This window comes from Miniopterus natalensis, chromosome 7, assembly GCF_054644295.1.
Source record: "Miniopterus natalensis isolate mMinNat1 chromosome 7, mMinNat1.hap1, whole genome shotgun sequence".
Lineage (NCBI taxonomy): Eukaryota > Metazoa > Chordata > Mammalia > Chiroptera > Miniopteridae > Miniopterus > Miniopterus natalensis.
Genome location: NC_142087.1, coordinates 82,981,600 through 83,001,385, shown reverse-complemented (window position 1 = coordinate 83,001,385; position 19,786 = coordinate 82,981,600). Strand labels below are relative to the sequence as shown.

The 19,786-nt window shown below is 56.4% G+C and overlaps 1 protein-coding gene across 1 annotated transcript; it reads left to right on the top strand.

Annotated features, from left to right (window-relative positions):
- The first annotated feature begins 254 nt into the window (after window positions 1–254).
- Window positions 255–920, top strand: BHLHE23 (basic helix-loop-helix family member e23). The gene has a single exon (XM_016203226.2). It carries the CDS (start codon window positions 258–260, stop codon window positions 918–920), a length of 663 nt encoding a protein of 220 aa, XP_016058712.2. The 5' UTR covers window positions 255–257.
- Window positions 921–19,786: the final 18,866 nt, after the last annotated feature.

Below are 19,786 nucleotides of genomic sequence, written 5' to 3'. Positions count from 1 at the left end.
AGGGGAAGGGGAAGGGGAGGAGGAGGGAGGGGAAGGGGAGGAGGAGGGAGGGGAAGGGGAGGGAGGGCCCGGGGGTGGAGGCGGGGAGGGAGGGCCGGGAGGCGGGGCTGAGGATGGCCAGGGCGCGGCGAGCGCGGAGGCTCGGGGACGCCGAGAGCAGGACGTGCCCGAGGAGCCCGGTGCAGCACCGCCGCCCTGGCAGCCGCTGACCCGGGCGAGTTTCGGGGGCGGCGGCCCTCGGGCGCCGCGGCGCGGCCATGGCCGAGCTCAAGGCGCTGTCGGGGGGCGCGCGCCTGGCGCTGAGCCCCGGCTACGCGGCGGCCGCCGGCCTCGCCCGCGGGGCGGCCCAGGGGCCCCAGGCCGGCCTTGGCTGCCAGGCACCCGACCTGGGCGGCGACCGCCCCGCAGCGCCCGCGTCCCGCACCCCGGCCCCGGCGGCCGCGAGCAGCGGCGAGCAGAGTGCGGACGAAGACGACGCCCTCGAGCAGCGGCGGCGCGGGGCGCGGGGCGCGGCGGACGCGCGGCGGCCCCGGGAGCAGCGCTCGCTGCGGCTCAGCATCAACGCGCGCGAGCGGCGGCGCATGCACGACCTGAACGACGCGCTGGACGGGCTGCGCGCCGTCATCCCCTACGCGCACAGCCCGTCGGTGCGCAAGCTCTCCAAGATCGCCACGCTCCTGCTCGCCAAGAACTACATCCTCATGCAGGCGCAGGCCCTGGACGAAATGCGGCGCCTCGTGGCCTATCTCCACGAGGGCCGAGGCCTGGCCGCGCCGGTGGCCGCCACGCCCCTGACGCCCTTCAGCCAGGCCGCCGCCTACCCCTTCCCTGCGGGTGCCTCGCTGCCCTGCCCGGACAAGTGCGCCGCCTTCCCCGGGACGCCCTCGGCGCTTTGTAAACACTGTAACGGGAAGCCGTAAGGGCCCCTCGCCCCCGCTTCCACACGCGTCCTCCATCTCACACGGCCCACGACGACTGCGTCCCCCGCCCCGATCGGACCCCGACCTCGCTTCCAGCCCGTGCGCGCCGAACAGCCTGGGCCCACGGGAAACGCAAAGCCCGTCGGACCGGGAACTGAGCTGCGAGTGGGGCACTGGATTCCACTCCAGGCGTCCGAAGCGTCCATTGGGTACTTTCCCAACGCCCCCAGCCATGAAGCCTGGGGACGCGGCGCAGGTGGCCAGCAGTACTCTTCGGGCCGCCGCTTCTCACCCTCGAAACGAAATCCAGGGCTACAGCGGAGTGGGGACTGGCGCGACCCCAGGCGGGTGGTCCCCGGCAACAGCCTGTCGGCCGCTGTTCCGAACTGCCTGGCTCTGGGTGGGCGCGATACAGCCAAGGGGACGGGCGGCGCCTGGCACCTCCCGCTTCTGCCGGCTCCACGACCCTGCGCCCCCACAACCCATGCGCCCGGGCTTGGCCCCGCAACTGCCGTTTGCAAAGGAGCTGGACTTCGGACGCAAGAAGAGCTGGGCAGTGGCTTTTCGGCTTTCCCAAGTCTGAGTTTATGTTCATTTTCTGGCCTAACTAGAGGTGCTAACCTCCAGAGGTGAGTGGACACCAAGACACGCTGCCTCCAAGTCTGCGCAATTTGCCCCCTAAACAGTTTCTGCAGTTGGACGGAGACTGCCTTGCGCCCCTCTACTTCAGGCGGCTGCATAGAGGAGTTCGCACCGCCTGAGCCCCCCTTGGCCATAGGGTGCGAAAGGAGGGCTGGTCTAGCCCCCTAGCCCCAGAGACCGAGCAAAGCCCCCTCCTTGCCACCCCCACCCCCACCCCCTGCACTTTTGAGGAAGAGGCTGGGCCACGGGTGAGCACGCTGATGGGAGCCCTGACCGTGGGAATGGTGAGGAGCCTCTGTCTCTTATGTCCGTGTGCAGATCAGAATTCTGCCACCATCGGGGTTCACGCACCCCGCACAGCCCCCCCCCCCAGTGCCCTGGGGACTGAGCCGTCTGCCCAGTTTGTGCCCAGGCTTCTCTGCTACAATATCTGGCTTTATTAACCCAATTTTCTCGGCTGTGGTTAATACTATGCTAATTGGAGAGGACTGCCGCCCTACAAAGCCTATCTGTAGCATTTAGCTTTAATTAGTACAAAAGCCCTTTTATATTTGCAAAATGAGGTGTGTGGTTGAGTCGTATTCATAAAGATGTATGTTTAATACTGGTTTCTGCTCATTTCCAGTTTCATTTTTCCATTGTCTTTTACCCTAACAGACTAGTTTATTAGTTTTGCACATTCATGGAGCTGAGTTTTGGAAACTAAGTTTCAAATCTTCTCTGGGCAACTAAGGGCAGGACAACTGCAAACCCCAGGTCATTCATGCTGGGGGTCATTTCTAAGTGATCCTGACCAACTTCACGAGCTACCTACAGTCTGAAACAGAGCTGCTTTTTCTGGTTGAGACTACACGTGTACTACATCGTTTGTACTCAGAATAAAGTATTTGATTTCCACTTATTTGTTTGAATATGATTGAATCTTAATATCAAAGTAGTGTTCATTTGTGACAACTCATAATTTTAGTTTTTAGATAGTGTGTCCACTTGGGCCACGTGTTTGAAATCAGAGCCTGAAGCATCTCTGAGATGTGGACACTAATTTATGTGAAATAATAAGAAAAGGTGAAGGAAAAAATCTCTTGGGTGAAAAATAATTTTTAAAGAGAACCATTTAACTAGTCATAAACCCTTTAAATAACTTTGTTTAAGTAAAAGTTAAAATGCTTTGAATTGCAAAGCTGTTTATCTACTGTCCCCCAATGTCAGGATGCCTTTCACTTGGGTTGAGGGGATCATTTCTCAACAGTGTCACTAATCAAGCAAGCTGGTCCCTTAAAATATCACTGCGAACTTCGCATTCTGAGACAGCCTCAGCACAAAGGCACTCGGACCACTGGGGAACTTCCTCAGCACAAAGGCCTGGCCCTCCATGGTCCAAGTGCCCCAAATACGACCACGCAGAGGTGCGTGTTTCAAGCTGAGACCCTCTGGCAACATTGGCTGGGGGCCCCGGCCATCTGCTCGAGGGCTGTACCCCTGCAGGGGCAGTGGCCACGGCTGTGGGTCAGCTGAAGGGACCCACCGTGTGCCTGCCCACCCAAGCCCACACTTCTCCATCACTGTGGAAGGAGTGGCAGAGAGAGCTTCACGTGCGGCCTGAATTTGAAACAGCCTTTTTGAGTCGCTCATTCTTAGATCCATCTCATGTAAGGCAGGTGCACCTGCTGCGATGAGGACATGTCCCTGGGACCGAGATATTCACACAGCCCTTTAAACCAGCGCTGTCCCCTACAAAGAGAGTGCCTGCTATGTGTGGAATTTTACATTTTCTAATGGTAAGTAGAACGAATTAAGTAAAAAATTGAATTTCAACTATTCATTTGAATGATAACTTTTATTTATCGCAACATATGTGAAATGGTATCATTTCAACATGTCATCGGTATTTTTAAATTATTAGGGAGGTAATTTACTCTATTTTCACACAAGGTCTTCAAAATCCAGTGTGTCTTGCACTTTAGAACCAGCCCCATGGAGGTACCCAGTGGCCACATGTGGCTCATGGCCACAGCAGCGGACACTGCAGCTCTAGCCTGAAAATGCAAATATATGAAGTTATGGTCTTTCCTTTGCTTTAATAAAAATTAACTGATTCCAGGAATAAATTCTAGAGCTGGACAAATAGGGAGGGCATGTGCTGTTACTCTCGAGCCCTGGCTTGCCGAGTAGCCAGGGCTGGGCAGTGGCAGGAGCCACATCCGTTTCCTCCCCAGCAGTGGTGGTCGTATGTCCACTGGTGGTCGTATGTCCACCGTGTGCCATCCAACATTATGCTGGCCAGCCACACTCGAGCCTGGGTGCCAGAGTAGGACCACTCTGGGTCCTTCTACTCTGGCAAGGGGCTGTCTTGAAGCCAACGTGGCTTCCTCCTCAGTTAGCCACCTGGATGAAGGGCTTGGCCACAGGGGCTGCTGCTTGCGCAACCGAAGACCAAGCCTCGCTCAAGCCCAGGTTATGAGTTAGTGGGTGCTTGGGGCAGGCAACCTGTAGGGGTCCCGTGGTAGGTCAGGAGAGGCGGCAGCCCGACCACAGCCCTGCACCCCATCTTCATTCACTGATGGACATGCCTGCTGGCCCCAGGGCACCCCAGCTTGCCAGGTGGAAACAGAGTACACAGATTACTAAACAAGGTGGTTAAGCTAACGACTGAACCAGGACAGGCATGGCCACCCTTCCCCCTCTCTTCAAAACAGCCCACTGCAGGTGGATATCTCCCACACGCCTGGGGTTTGATGCCTTGTGGTCAGGGTGGCCTCTCCACCTGCTACTCTGCCTGCACAAAACCACACTGTTTGCTGAGAGTCTTTCCATCTGCTGGTGAGGTTTGGTTCTGATGCTGCCCTGGAACCTTAACACTCAGAGATTTGTGTTTCCTCCAGGTGGGAAATTCGCTCCCCCAAAACCACATCCCTGGTTTTCTGTAATAGGATTTGGCATCCAAACTCGGGACAGGGGCAGAACTCAATCCAAACCTTGCTCTGCCCCCAGGGGTGCCCACAGCGTGTCATCCAGCCAGCCTGCACTGGATCAAGTGGACCAACCACATTGCCTCCAATGGTTTGCTCTTCTTGGTTTCACCCCCGAGACAGGGTTTTCTCTGCACTTACGCAGATGTCAGCAGCATCCTTGGGGAACTTGGTTTTGTCTTATAAGGAAGCTAATTAGTGTCAGTCCAGATGCTTGCTTTTCCAAACATGTGTCTCCTTCCCTTGCAGGTTGGAGACATTAAAAGAAGAGGCACCTGCTGGTAAAGAGAAAGCCCTGTTTTCCTAAAAGGACAGGTGAGGTGCACAGCAGCCTGGCTCCACCCTCAGCCCACGGAGCGCATGGTGGCTGGAAACCGAGCAGAGGCTCCTGAGCCCGGGTTAATCGGGCTGAGTGATTACAGCAATTTATCATGTGAATTTGCTTGTGATATGTTTTTAGTCTTTAATAGCTTTTAGCATCCCATTTGAAGGGATGGAAGCAGAGGGATTTACAATGTATTAAATTACTTCTGCAATTACCTCTATGGCCTCCTAACTTTGGATGTTATGCTACAGTTTCCCAAAGGCAGTCTGCTACATAAAATTAGAAAGGTAATACGTATTTGCAAACGTAACCCTAAAGGGGCAGACCCCATGTTGCCATACACGCAGACAGCAAAGTGGTTCGTGCTGGTCCCAATGTGGGTGCCCAGGGCTTACATCTTCATATGTGTGAAGGCCGCATCGAAGTACAGCTCTGAGGGCGCAGGCGGCCAGAATTGTTCGGCACGGCCACGGGCACGGCAGCCTGGTAAGACGTGGCAGGGGCGTCTCTGAATGAGCCAGGTTTCTGTTCTCCCACGGCCGTCTCGTGGTCAGGATGCACGGGCTCCGGTGGCCTCTGTCCCCTACGACTCTTGGGGTCTCCTGAGGTACCTCCCATCCAGTGCTGCCCCCGGGGACAGGAGCAGGATCCTAGCTTGAGGGTTTCGCAGAGCAGCTGCCCTGCGCGTTAGGACGCTGAGCCCGCCCAGCAGCCAGGCTTCACCTCCAAGCCCATGTGGCCTGAAGCGGTGACCCCACAGTCAGTCGCTCTCCCAGAGGCCTGATGCGGCCTGACAGGAGCCTGGTTTCCCCTGTTTCACATGGACGGCCCTTGTGGCCTCAATGAGGCCATGGCAGTCTGGAAACTTGGCCGCGAAGCCTGAGACACGAACGGGCCGCAGTGCTCTCTGGGGGCCGTGAGGCATCTGACAGGACGCATGTTTGTTGCCGTCATTGCTCTGTATTTCCACTGGCTCTCTGCACCCGCCAGAAGCCACGTGTCCCCAGCCCTCACAGCACTTTCCTGCTTTTTGACCACAGCTGGCACCGAAGTTACAGAATCTCTGGGAACGACGGGTCTCTACCTCTCATGCATGGGACAGAGCCTTCCGTCACACCCCAGAGAGCACTGGGCAGGGGTTCGGGGCCCATCCCAGCCTGCACCTGCCCAGGGGTTCAGCCGACCAGCGAGACAGCTCAGGTGACCAAGCCTGTGGAGTGGAGGGCGGCCAGGTCTCTTCTGCCCAGTCCCCCAGGTGTCTGGAGGGTTTCGTGTAAAGCAAAGTGGTAGGGGGCCTGCTCAGAAGTGGAAACACCCACGAGTTTTAGTGGCGGGGATTCACAAACCTGCCATCTGTGAGTCAGTTGGTGCCATGGGGCCGGGGGAACCAAATGTTGATGGGAAAAACCACCTCTCCAGCATGTCACCCACTGGCCCAGTGTGGCAGGGCCAGCTACCTAGCGGCCCTTCTGGTCTCAACTACTTGGGAATTCCATGAAGACACCTTCATTACAAACATCACGGAGAAGTAGGGAGATGTTTAGTTTATATTCAGGAGTCTGGGTTGCCAAAGTAAATAAAAAGCTGCTTGCCAACTGCCTGCGCTCGGACAGAACTGCATCTTACCTCCTTGAATCTCCTTCCCGTTGGGGGTCAGCAGCCACCCAGAGTGAGTGCCGTCCCCCAGGGCTCCCCTCAGCTCCTCCCACCGCCTCAGCCACTGGCTGTCTCCTCCCCAGCTCTGTCTCTCTCTGTCCCTGTCTGTCTCCTTCTGTTCCCCTCTATGTCGCCCTCTATCTCCCTCTCTCTGTTCCTGTCTGTCTCCCCCTCTGTCCCCCTCTGTCCCTCTCTGTCCCTCTCTGTCCCACCACCACAGCTGCTTTTGAGAAGAAAAGCGAGTCTGTAGTGCTCCCCTCTCTGGGTGGCCCTCTTCCCCTGACCATCACACATGCTCCTTAAAAGATGTCAGCTGTAGGGGGGTCACTGTCCCCATGTGCTGCTGTTTGAGGTCAGGCCTGGCTGGTCTGTGAAGGAAGACTGATTCAGGAGAGCCACTGACCGGCACCGTCAGCCCAGCCAGAGCCAGGCTGGGCGAGAACAGACATGGGCCGCCGCTCTCTCTGCCGAGAGTGTCACCTGCACTCACGTGTGTGTGAGCACACATGTGCACATATGCACATGAGCATGTGTGTGCATGTGTGTGTGTGTGTCACGCTGTATACAGTTTCCTTCCCTGAGCAGGTTCCCAGGTCCTCGGCCACAGTGGGGACACGGGACAGCCCAGCATCCGCAGGAGCCCCGCTGCAGCCCTTTCTCCCTCACCCCACCCCTGCTCCAAGATCGCTCTGAACCCCTCCCCCCTGTCTTCAGTCTGGCTGGCCTTGGTATTTGACTGAAGTTGGTGGGATGACTTCCCTCCATTTAAAACCTGGAGATCTGGCCAGTTTGGCTCAGTGGTTGGAGTGTCGGCCTGCAGACTGAAAGGTCCCGGGTTCGATTCCGACCAAGGGCACGTACCTTGGTTGCAGGCTCGATCCCTGGCCCGGGTCAGGGCACGTGCGGGAGGCAGCCAATGGATGTGTGTCTCTCACATCGATGTTTCTCGCTCTCTCCCTCTCCCTTCCACTCTCTGAAAAGCAGTGGAAAAAATATCCTTAGGTGAGGATTAAAATTAATAATAATAAAATAAATAAAAACCTGGACAGTCTGGGTAAACAGCTGACTTGGTCTCCAGGGTGAAGTCCCAAGCCCTTCGGGAAAGCAGAGGTGGGCCAGCAGGATAAGCGGCTGGTGGGCCCCTCTGCTCCCTCAGCCTTCTGTGGGCCCTGCCTCCCCCGGGACCCCCTCCACCTCAGCCCAGGGCCGAGCCCGCCCACGACCCAGGCCCGCGCTGCCTGAGCTGCTCCAGAGGTGACGAGACTGCTCCCGGCAGACACAGGCAGCACTCGGGGTTCCCGTGGTCCCGGGGGTGTCCGACGGAGAGCCACAGGAAGCAAGGACAACACGTGGCCGGAGTGGGGGTGACTCTGCAGAGGGGGGACAAGAGCTGGACAGGAGGAGAGGGAGGGTCCAATTTCTGAGCTGTGGTCATTTCCTGGCTCCCAACTTCTCTCCCCAAAAATGCCTTCCCAGTCTGGCCAGCGTAACAGTAAACCCGGGCCCGTCTGGGTTCTGAGGGGCAGGGGGAGGCCCTTCCTGCAGCAGACACATCTCCAGAAGACCCGGGAGCTGGCAGAGTGGCAGGACCCTTGGCCAGTAACTGAACACGTAGGACAGGGGTCCAGATGGGGTTGGCGCCCCTAATCAGTGTGTTGTTGGGGGTTTTGCTCTCATTTTCTGCTTAATAAGGCTGATTTAAAAGTAGTATTAAGGAGACACACCTCCCCTAAACCTGTTAGTTATCCAGACAGGTGTCTCTCTGCCACCGCAGGGGACACGTGGTTAATACAGTGTCGGAAAGAGCTTCGCTGACAGACGGGGACATGGGTGAACTTTCACAGAAGCCGACTTCATCGGGCAGCCTCATTGCTGCCCTCACAACTGCTAAGGGATCATTTCAAACGGATCCTTGGCTTTCAACCGCTGCCCCTTCCACCCACCACATAGGTGAACGGAGAATGTTTCCAAAATAATTACAAATGAACAAGGCCAGAGGCGCCTCCAGCCCCGACTGGCCTTCCACGGAGCGCTGGGGCCCAGGCGGAGCAGGCTGCTCTGAGCGGCGGGCAGGCGCGGGCTCGAGGCTGCGCCCTTTCCTCCCCTGGGGGACCGTGATGATGGGCAGCGGGCACGGAGCCATCCTGAGGCAACGTGCAAGGTCCCAGATGAGCTCCGGCTCTGCAGCTGCTTCATCCACGTCAGCCGTTCTCCAGCCCTGACAAGGTCAGTGGGCTCTTTGTGGGTCACCACAAAGTTGGTGGCATTTTGCTAAAGATCACTGGTCTCCCTTAGGCCGCCCAGAGAGCCTGCCGGTGGAGAAGATGCAGGGGTAGCCAGACATCCTTTCACGATGTGACTGCTTCCTCTGTTTTTATTGCGGTAAAACATAACATAAAACTTACTGTTTTCGCCATTTTTAAATGTACAATTCAGCAGCATTAAGTACTTTCACAGTATTGTGCAGCCATCTATTTCCAGGACTTTGTTACCTCCCAAAATCTGACTTTTAGGTTGGGCTGTTGGGGAATAACTTACCCACTGTCCAGAGCGCGCGCTTGACCGCGCCAGCCCAGGAGGCCGAGCGCGGGGGCCCACGGCCAGCACCGCCGTCTGCAGTCTTGCCCTCGCCTGCTGGCCTAACCCACGAACAAGGATCCATCATCTCCCCTGTGCTTTTGCCTTTTCCAACACACCTTCTAAGGGGACCCATTGCGTATGGAGCGTGTTGAGTTTGGCCTCTCAGCGTTAACCTGGGACTCGGGCGGAGGAGCCACGGACAGACAACCCTGTCATGAAAAGCTGTCCAAGAACCTCGCAGCGAAAAAGGAAACGCTCACGGCAAACGAGAAAGGCCTCGGACTAGTGGAGGCCACCAGGCGCAGCTGGTGGGAGGAGCGAGGCTGGCACACGGCCTGCAGCCAGTTCATCTTCTGTGTGAAACTGAGATGAGAGAGACGTTTTCCTCCTGGGTCCTGTCTCCGCTCTTTCTCCTGTTTTGCTTTCTTTCTTTTTTATCTTCAACCGAGGGTGTGCCTGTTGATTTTTAGAGAAAGGGGAAGGGGTGGGGGGAGAAAGAATCAATTGGTTGCCTTCCATCTGAGCCCTGACCCGGACTCGAACCTGCAACCTGGGCATGTGCCCTGACTGGAAATCGAACCCGAGACTTTTCTGTGTACGGGACTATGCTCAACCACCTGAGCCACCCGGCCAGGGCTTGCTTTGCTTTCCTGATAGAGGAAAAGCATGGGGATGTTTTTAACAAGAAAGTGAGTTTCAAGGCTGTTGCTGGGGAAGCCACTGATGTCACAGGCACACAGCCACCTAGAAGTGCCTGATCAGAGCCCCGTGCACCATTCCACTCAGCCCCTGCACCCATGCTGGCTGCAGCCGCCAGCGGAGCCGTCTCCATGGCCAGGGACGTTCCTGATCCCCTAGTAGCAGCTCCAGGATCTGCCTGGTGCTGAGGGGACACCACAGACAAGGCTGTGATTACAGTTCCTCATGAGGCAACCCTGAGTAAATCTTTGTAATTTTCATTTTACAGAGATTAATATAGATCTGTTCCCTGTTGTTGGCTCCCACTTTAATCCAAAATCGCTCATTAAGGGGAGACCAACAGACGTCGGTGGGCGAGGCCTGTGGGCTGAACTGCAGACTGGAGGCCCCAGAGCTTGGTCCAGATGGACGGAGGTCTGAAACCTTGACCTGCTTCTCTGCACATCATATATATTAAAGCCACCAAAATTCCGGGGATGGCAAGGCCCACAGATACTCTCCCAGATGCCTCTGAATCCAGAGCCTGCCTGGAGGCCTAGAGAGGACAAGATGACCCTGGCTCCTCCTGTCTGCTCACCATGGAAGCAGCCACTCTCAGGTTCTGCTGCAGCCGCAGGGTCCTGGGGCCGGGCCTGGCAGTGCCCACTGGCAAATCCCTCCTGGAAACCACTGGGCTTCCCCACTGCCTGGCAGACACCCCCAGCTGGTGTCGCTAGATTAAAAAAAAACAAAACAGCAAGTAATCTTTAGTCAGGCTCTGTCCCAAACATTGCAGCGGGCATACTTGTCCTGAAAATGGGTTTGTTGTTTGTCTGAAATTCACATTTAACTCAGCATCCTGTGTCACTGTTTGCTGATCCTGCCACCATCCCCAGCCCCTGCATCCCTAGCCCCAAACTCCCCAAGTCACTTGACTACAGTCATGTGGCTGCAAACACCGCCCTGGCAACCCTTCCTCCAAAGACCCAGTGGGTATCCGGGTGGCAGGGCTGACTGTAGGACTTGCAGTCCCAAACCAGAAATGAAAATACAGGCCCTCGTCCAGAATGACTAAGTCACCGGAAGGTGACAGCACAGCATTAAAACAAGGCAGGCCCTTCTGAGCCCAGGGCTTTGGGCAACTGCTCAAGCCACAGCCCGTGAAGCTGGGTAGGAGGGATGGGGTGTAGCCTGCACCCCAACCAGGCTGCACACCACACCGGCTGGGACAGACAGGAAACTACGGCGACGAGAAAGCTGAACTTGGTGGACACAAAGTGTCCAGGGCACCCACCGTGCCTGTCGTGGCAGGTTCCATTTCCCCGTGGGCCCAACAAGTCTTCTTTGCGAGTGTATCTCCCAGAGGGGCACAGGAGAGGGTCCACCTCGTGGAGACCAGGCACAGGCTCGGGAGCAGGGGGAATGGCTTCAGGTTGCAGGCCCACCCGCGGGCCCTGGTTCCAGCTTCCTGACACTGTCACGTGCTCCCGTCCCTGCACTGGGGAAACGCGGCCGCCCACCTGTCCTCCCTGCAAGGACTCAGTCAGTGCAGGTAGCCTGGGGTCCAGTGACCAGCGACGGTCCGGATGCATGCTGGGAGCTGGTCTGTGTGAGAGAGAAACTGTGTCCTGCCGCCCAGAACAGAATTATCAGTGGGAAAGTCATGCACATTGGTTTCTGGGAACCCGATCCTTCCCATACTGTCAAGGGACCAAAGCAGGTCATCTGTAGGAGGTACCACATCCGTTCAGAGCCCAAAGGTGGCAGATATGTGTGTTCCCCGGAAGCAGAGTCTTAACACCCATTCCACAGACCAGGACACTGAGGCTCAGAACAGTTGACAGCTCGTCCAGACCTCTGGCCCCTGCCAGACAGGCAGAGGCCAGGCTCCAGGTCCGAGGTCTGAGTGTCTTTCCAGTTCCAAGTGCTACGTGGTCGTGAGGCTCCAGCACTCCCCTTCAGAGTGTTCCAGCACAGCTTCTGCTTCATTTCAGAACAATGGAAACTTAAATACCACAGAGGAAATGTTATTATTGCAGTTTTTGTATGGGACCCAGAATGGCCACTCCTGTGATAGAAAGTCATCACTGGTGTTACACCCATCCATTCATCAGCACGAGCATTTATTAGAGATGATGTCGGGGGACTGATAGAGCCTGTGCACCTGCGTGCTCCTCTCTTGAGTGCTGGGGCAGGGCACTGAGGGATGGAGGCTGGGATGACAGGGGGACCCTGTTGGGGACCCGGTGAGATGCCTTGCTGAAAGCTGGGAAGGGCAGTCATACCCACTCACCGAGGGCCTCTTACATCTGGGCTCAACCGGACACTGAAAATGGGGCAAAGGGACAGATATGGCCCAGAGGCCAGAGTTCACTGCCCTCGAGGACAGTCGGCAAAACCCAGCAGAGGGAGGAAATCAACCTGCTCTAGAGAAGGAGGTTCCTTATATGGGACCCCCGTGAGGACACTGACATCTGACTGCCAAGACTGAGAATGGATGCATCGGAACTCACGGAAACGAATATCTAAAAGTTGGACTTAGCCCCTGGGTTGTTTGTGGGGATACTTTTATATGTAGGAGCGGAGCCTTTTAATGACTATCTTTTAATCCCTTTGAGTAAACCATCCCAGAGTGGTGGTTTTAGACATAGCTGAGGTTAGGCTTGTGCTGATTCCCGCAGGTGTCCTGCCCAGCTGTTCTCAGCTGGGATCCCCCACTCCCCACCCCTACCGTAACTCCCCACCCCCGGGTCCCCTCGCCCTCTCAGTCTGAGGAGAGGTCTGCCTTCACATGGGGCCTGGGCCGACCTCTTCCTCTGCCCAGGAGGGGATGTGGCCTCTGTGGGTCCCCATCGGTCTCTCGGATGTGTCCATGGCCTGTGGGGGCAGAGTTTGCTAGGAAGCAGATTCCAGTAACCGAAGCAAAGAGCTGTGGCTGCTGCTGTCCTCTGTGTAAGCTACCAGCCCGCCATGAGTACTGATGGGACATGCTTTGTGACGAGGCTCCGCTCAGGGCCTGCTGCAGAGCAGCGCTGCTCAGAGATCTCTCCCGCTTTGTTGAGTGTCAGGACTCACAGTGGCGACAGATGGACGCTCGCCTTCAAACCTTTGTGCCTGCCGCCCACACAAAGGAGCCCGGGCTGTTTTTCCCATCGCAGGCTTGCCTCAGGGCTTCTTCTAAATCCCATTCAACAAGCACTCTGGCTTTTTATCAGTCAAATGCCTTAAGCACTTTGTCAACTTGGACATCTGGCCACACATTTAAAAAAATTTTATTTGCTAAAATATTTAATAGTGTGGCAGGGGTTTCGCTTGGAGACTCGAGCACCCACTGCACAAATGGACACCACAGAGCCACTGATGCCACACTTGCCACACTGTCCTGGGCAGAGCAGGCCCCTGCTGGCTGAGGAGCTAGAATCTGCTCCGCTCTGCTGGAGGAATAGCTGCCGTCACCCTCCCTGTACCGTGAGCAACCTCAGGCCAAGGGAGGATCTGGGGATGCCAAAGACAGTTGTCATTGGAAGCAGGGACTCAGCAGAGCCTTGTGCGTGCGTGCCCACAGCAGTGCTGTTTGACAGCTATGCCGTGCTGTTCAGCTCCAAAAAGTAGCCAAAAGGTGGAATCAACCCAAAAGTCATCAGCTGATGACTGATCGACACACTGGGGTCCGTCCACACACTGAAATATTACTCAGCCGTGAAAAGGAGTGAAGCACTGGCCCTCGCCACACAGTGGGGAACTTGAAAACATGATCAGAGAGGGTGGGTCACTGGTGAAGGCCTTGAGCCTGAGCCTAGTCCCCAGCTCCTGTCCGGGCTTTGATGAGCACCCTCCATATGAAGAGGGAGACAGCGGCCTGCCAGGTGCAGTGAGGACCCTGGGGACAGCCTCCCAGGTGACCCCATGGCAGGTTGGCTAGGATACCTCTGCATCCCTGGATCCATCCCCAACCCTCATGCCAGAACTTTCTGGGGAGCTGGAGGAGTGAGAGTCAGGAGATTCCAGACCTTTCATGCAGCCTACGAACCCCAACAGACAGTCACTCTTGAACAGGTGCCCAGAGCCTGGAGAGTGGGGCGTTCACCTGCAGCCCCACACACTCAGCCCCACACACTTGGTACAACTGGTCCTGGAGCCTTGAGTGCCCTTTACCCATCTCTTCCTGTATCACTCACCAGATACCAGTTGGATGCCACCTCCCCCAGGAAGCCACCCTGACTTCCCCTGGCCCAGGCCAGCCCCGTTTCTCAGTCCCACAAGCCACCTAAGACTGCTTCCTGAGCTGGGCAGGACCAAGTCAGGGTGATGCCTGGGGTCAGCACCTCAGACAGGGCCCAGGGCCACAGAGCCGGGCAAGGACGCTAGAGGGGGTGATGGGGTTATAACCCCAACTCCCAGTGGAGATGACAGCCAGATGTGACTTACTGGCCCGCGGAGGGGGTGACCCCCACTTGGCCAGGCCAGAGGGAGAGACAGGGAGGCCAGCCAGGGAGTGTGGGCAGCACAGCCAGGCCAGCCCTTGCCACCCAGCAAGAGGCGGTGTCGGTCAGCTCTTAAAGGAAACATCGGTTTCTTCTCAAGGGGCCTGATCCTTCTCCCCTGCCCTCTGCATGAGTTTTCGTGCCCCTACAGAGGCACCAAGTCGACACAAAACACGCCCTCCTGGCGCCCGCCTTCCCGCTCCCGTGTGGCTGTGTCTCCCCCGCATCTCCCCACCCGCCTGCCTCAGTGCCCGTGCCCCATCCCAGGGACCCTGAGCAACGCCAGGACCCGAGCCGGTGGTCTGAATGCTGTTGTTCCTCTTACCTTTAGATGTTCAGCAGCATGAATATTCTTATTTTTTATTAAAACTAATTTGGAGTTCTGGCTCCCTAAGGGGCTTCTAATCACCAAAAAGCGCCTACGGCAAGAGCTGACTGACAGGCCTATGTGGCCACTTCTAAAGAACAAATTGGCCATTGGCAGAGCCATAGACAAAGGGAAATGCCAGGGGCTGGTTATTTATGAGCTATTAAGGAAATGCTATTAGCATCTGCTTCCCACGTGGGCAGAAACACCTGTCAGACATCAGGAGATGGCAGAACGCACACATTTAATAGTTACTTTGTTTAAAAAGTCATTAAAATTGAATGTCAGCGAAAACTTAGGAAAACATTTGCTCTTCAAACACCTTTGAATCTTGCTGGTGAGCATGAGACATGGCCGCTCTGCCCGGACAAAGATATGAGTTTGTAAAGAGGGAGGTGACACCCCAGACAGAGTGAGTAGCAAGGGAGGAAAGGCCTGGGCTGGGCAGAGGTGGCAGTCCCCGCCTCGGGGGCAGCTGGGCTGGACTGGGCTTTACGAAGGCCCTCTCCGCTCTCCATTTTTCTGCAAATAAACTGAATGGTCTCACTAAGCCTGGAGAGCGGCCTGTCCCTAAGGCTTAGTCAGGGGCTAGGCCAGCCACCTAGACTATGCCCACCCGCCAGGCAGCATCCCACTACGTGCTGACTGCAGAACTGGCCGCCCTCTGCCCAGTGTGCATCTTGCCGAGAACTGCTTGGAAGCTGCCAATTAGGGCCGATTCTGGAGACAGTCCTTGATGGGTACCGGCAGGCCAGATGGGGCTAGAGCAGGGTGATAATTAGGGAGTCAGATCAGGGCCGGCCCCTCTGAGGGGTCACCTGCTTCCCAAGTCCCTCTGCTCCCAAATAATAGATGGTTCCAGGGACAGAAGTTGGCCCGAGGCCACATGCTGCCTAATTTTAAGACTCAGTAGGGATGAAATATTGAAGATGAGGAGGGTCTGCACTAGGGGTGGCGGCAGGAAGCCCCGTTGCGGGCAAAGGCATCACCCATCCCACTGGATGGAGGGGAAGTATCGGGCGGGCCAGACACACATCTCTGATCGTCACTGGACAGAGGGGAGGACAGAGCCAGGGCTTCAAACTCAGGCCAGGCACGGGTAGAAACGGGGGAGCCACACTATTATGGTTGAATTTCCCCCCCCAAAATTTGTATGTTGAAGTCCCAACCCCCAGGACCTCACAATGTGACTGCCTTTGGAAATATGGCTTTATAGAAGTGATTGAAATGAGGCCAGTGGGGTGGGCCCTGGTCCACTATGACTGTGTCCTTATAAGAAGTGGAGATTAGGGCACAGACATGCACAGAGAGAGGAACACGTGAGGACACAGTACGGCTCATCTGCAAGACCAGGAGAGAGGCCTTAGGAGGAACCAACCTGCCAACACCTTAACCTCAGGCTTCCAGCCTCCAGCACTGGGAGAGAATTTATTTCTGCAGTTTAAACTGTCTCATCTCCAGCAGTCCATCCGGCAGCCGTAGGAGGCTGAGATGCCACCATCAAACCCACCCATCCTGACAGCGCATGGCTGGTGCACATGGAGGTGCCTACTTCTGTTTAAAATGCTCATATGGGCAGGTGAAATAGAAGACAGGAGGGAGAGGGGATCAAAACTATGCAATGTCCCCGCTGGGTGTGGCAGGCATTGGGTGGGGTAGAATGCAGGCTCACACATGGGGACCCCACCCCCAGGCCCCCGTTCCAAGCCTGGATGCTGAAGGTCCTCTGGGCCAGAGGGAGGGGAGCACTTGAACCACACAGGTGTGCAAGCTGGCAGGTAATGCTACACAGTAAATGGTTTGATGGGACAGGTTGTATTTCAAGCTGCACGTCCCTGGCACGTTCAGTGGCATCTCTGCCGTTGACACTGTCCTGGCTCTTTCCTAAAGTAGCTCCCAGGTCCCCTGTGCAGCTGGGCAGAGGCAGAACGCTGTATTTGAGCAGGTAGGGAGTTGGTTTCAGTGAAATTCTCTCTGAGTGACAACCACAAGCCAGGAATAGATAGCTGCAAAGTGGTCGGGGACCCTCTGAAGGTGGTGCTGACCAGAGCCAGTTGCTCCTGCTGACATGCTGGCGTAGCCACCGCCCAGCACTTCACTCCAAGTGCCCCCGCTACCAAGGGGTCCTTCCTGGGGCTGTTCTCCCCAAACTAACAACCCCTGTTCTCCCTCCAGCCTGTCCCAGACTGACTCAAACACCTACTCCGGCACCCACCTGGTCGGGGTGCCCCTCTCATTAAGCCCTTAATCCTGAAGGTATCTTCTCACCGGCTCTGATCCATTGCTGTTCTGCCTAACAGATCACCTAAAGGCTGTTCTTTCCTGTCTGCCTGTCTGTGTATTCTTTCAGCCGGTCTCTGTAGGCCAAGCATTTGGGGAGGACTCACCCGGCATTCTGTCTCGGGATCCCTCGTGCAGTGAGCAGATGGCCTCTCCCTGGCTTCGTGCACCTGGGCTCCTCATGTCTCCCTAGAGGCTTGACTGGGCTTCCTCATAGTCTGGCATTGGGGTGCCCAGGATAGCCAGGTGGAAGCTAACCTGCCCCAGGAGTGATATTCAGGTCTCCGAGCAGTCACAAGCCCACCCAGATTCAGGGGGAGACCAGTCTCCACCTCTCAAGGGGAAGAATTTGGGGACCAGGACCTCAGTATCCTCTGCAGATGTGCTTCTGGGGCATGCCTGCAGGCCTCCTCCCCACCAGCTTCTTTCAAAGTTGGGAGCTTCTTTTGAATTCCAAAGGCCAAAGGGCCAAGATTGCCTTTAATTAAAATGCACATCCTTTAATTAAAGGCTTTATAACACAGGAAGGACATCCACTGAAATACAACCTGTGACACACTCATTTCCCTGCTCTTAATTACTAATTAATGAAGCTATTTCAATTAATAGCTTCCTCACCTTTTTGACGGCCCTGTGCTGGGGTGGATCCAGCAATCACCAGCAGCCACCGCATTGAATATTCATGCTGCAACTTCAACGCTTTTCAATTAAACATAATAAAGTGAATCCTGGTCAAAAGTGTACCCAACGCACAGCCCACGTCCCCCTTTGCAGGAACCAGCTGGATGGGACTCTGCTGCAGACAGGGGGTCAGACCCTGTCCATGGTCCAGAGAGGCATCCCAGCCAAGGGCATCTGCACCCCCAGGTGGTCCCTGCATGTCCTACCAGCTCTGGGGAACAAGTGCCCAAGGGGACAGAAAAGCAGAAGTCCTCAGGGGGCAGCTGGGGACACCCAGGGCACTGCAGTCCCAGAGCTGAAAGACAAAGCCAGAAATGGGGGGGGGGGGCAGGGAGGGCAGCCCAGAAAGATGGAAGGGCCATTAACATGCTAATTACGAATATTAAGTGGTCATTAAAGAGCCTCAGTTAAAGTAAGGACAGAAAAGTGTCACAGTGACTAGGAGGGTACAACCCTACACGTGAGCAGGAGATTGGGGGAGGCCACCCAGGAGGTCTGCATGGGGTTATAGGGGTCTGGGGACAGGACCTCGGGGGAGCCTGGACCAGGTACAGTCCTGGTGCTGGAGGGTCATCGGCAAGAAGCAGCTCTGAGCACAGCCACCCCTTTCTGGCTGCCTTGGGGGACAGCCCCACCCCTGAGGACCCACCCTGGGGAAGGGAAAAAGGAGACCACCCCAGGCCCGGCCCTTCCTGTCCCTCTCCTTATTTAGGTGTCTAGCCACGCGCCCTCCCTCCCCACACGACCTGGCCATGACTCCACCATCGCCTGAGAGGTGCCCCGAGCCTCGACCACCTCCTCCCTGTTGCCTTCCTGCGGGGCTAGGGGGCATCAGCTCCCACTAACTTGGGCAGCTCCCAAAGGTCCTGGGAGGAGTCTGGGGCCTGGGGCCAGAGCAGGAGTGGTTTCAGCCCTGTTGGATGGCGCCCTCTGTTGGTCAGCTGCAGGGTGACAGCCTTGCCCTCCAGAGGCGCCTCCAGGTGTGTTCACCAGCACAGGGCCCCAGGCGGCAGGGCCCCTCATTCCAGACCTGAGGGACAGGCAGGGTTTGGGTTTGGTGTTGGGACCCTGCTGCTTTATCTGACATCAACGCCTGCACTCAGGGTCCCCACTGACTGCTGGGATCCTGCCAGGGCTGCCAGAGGTGGGGGTATGTCTGAGCCTGACTGCACCAGATTGTACACAGGTAGGCGGGGCCAGCGGGTGGGGCTGTCCTCCACAGAGGGAACACCCCTCTGTTACCAGCACCCTCCCCACTGGCAAACACTCCCCCAGACTCCACAGAGCCCTGGCCCAGGGTCTAAGATCAGCCTGGAGAGGGTTAGGGAGACCCCATCCAGCTGCAGGGTGACATTCTGGACCAAACTGGCCTTGAGGGCAGGAGGCTGGGCCTGTCTGCTGTGCTGGCCCTACACCCCTAAACCCCATATGCAGTTTCTTCCCTCTGTCCTGTGAGGAAGTGACAGAAGTGGACCAGACGTGGGGACAGGAGGCCTGGGACCACAGTTTCTACATGTGCCTTTGGTTCCCCTTCCGCATAGAACCCACCAATCACCTCTGGGGTCCTGAACCCCTCCAGGGGCTCTGGGTTCCCATGGGGAGGGCTGCCTCTCTCAAAGAGTTTAGTTTGTTGTGGATTAAAAACAAAAATGTTGATTGCACACCCAGGTTCACAGCTGTGCAATTCACAAAAGCCATGAGGCGGGAGGACCCAAGTTTCCTTGGGTAAGTGATAGGCACAATGCGGGCCATCTTCAGCCATAGGAAGGAAGGAAGCCCTGACACCTGCGACAACATGGATGGACCTAGAGAACATCGTGCTCAGTGACGTGAACCAGTCACAAGAAGACCACTTATAGGAGGTGCTTAGAGTTGTCAAAACCAGAGAGTAGAATGGTGGGTGCCAGTGCCTGGGGGGTGAGTGTTTAATGGGGACAGAGCCATTTTAGGAAGATGAAAGGCCTGGTGGTGGCCGCACAGCAGTGAGAATGCACCGGAGCACTGAGCTGCACACTCACACAGGGTCGCGATGGTGGCCCTTATGTCGTGTGTCCTGGGGAGTTTCCTAGACTGGGCTCCAGACTCAGGACAGCAGGTCACAGAAGTGGAAGCACTTGAGGTTGTCAAGGAAACCTCCGGTGGAGCAAACAAAAGGCCTTCATGGGAAATTAACATTCTTACTGCACCTCTGCAAACAGGCCAAG

Excerpts from the sequence above, each read along its gene's own strand:
- BHLHE23 (XM_016203226.2), top strand. The coding sequence starts at position 258 with ATGGCCGAGCTCAAGGCGCTGTCGGGGGGCGCGCGCCTGGCGCTGAGC.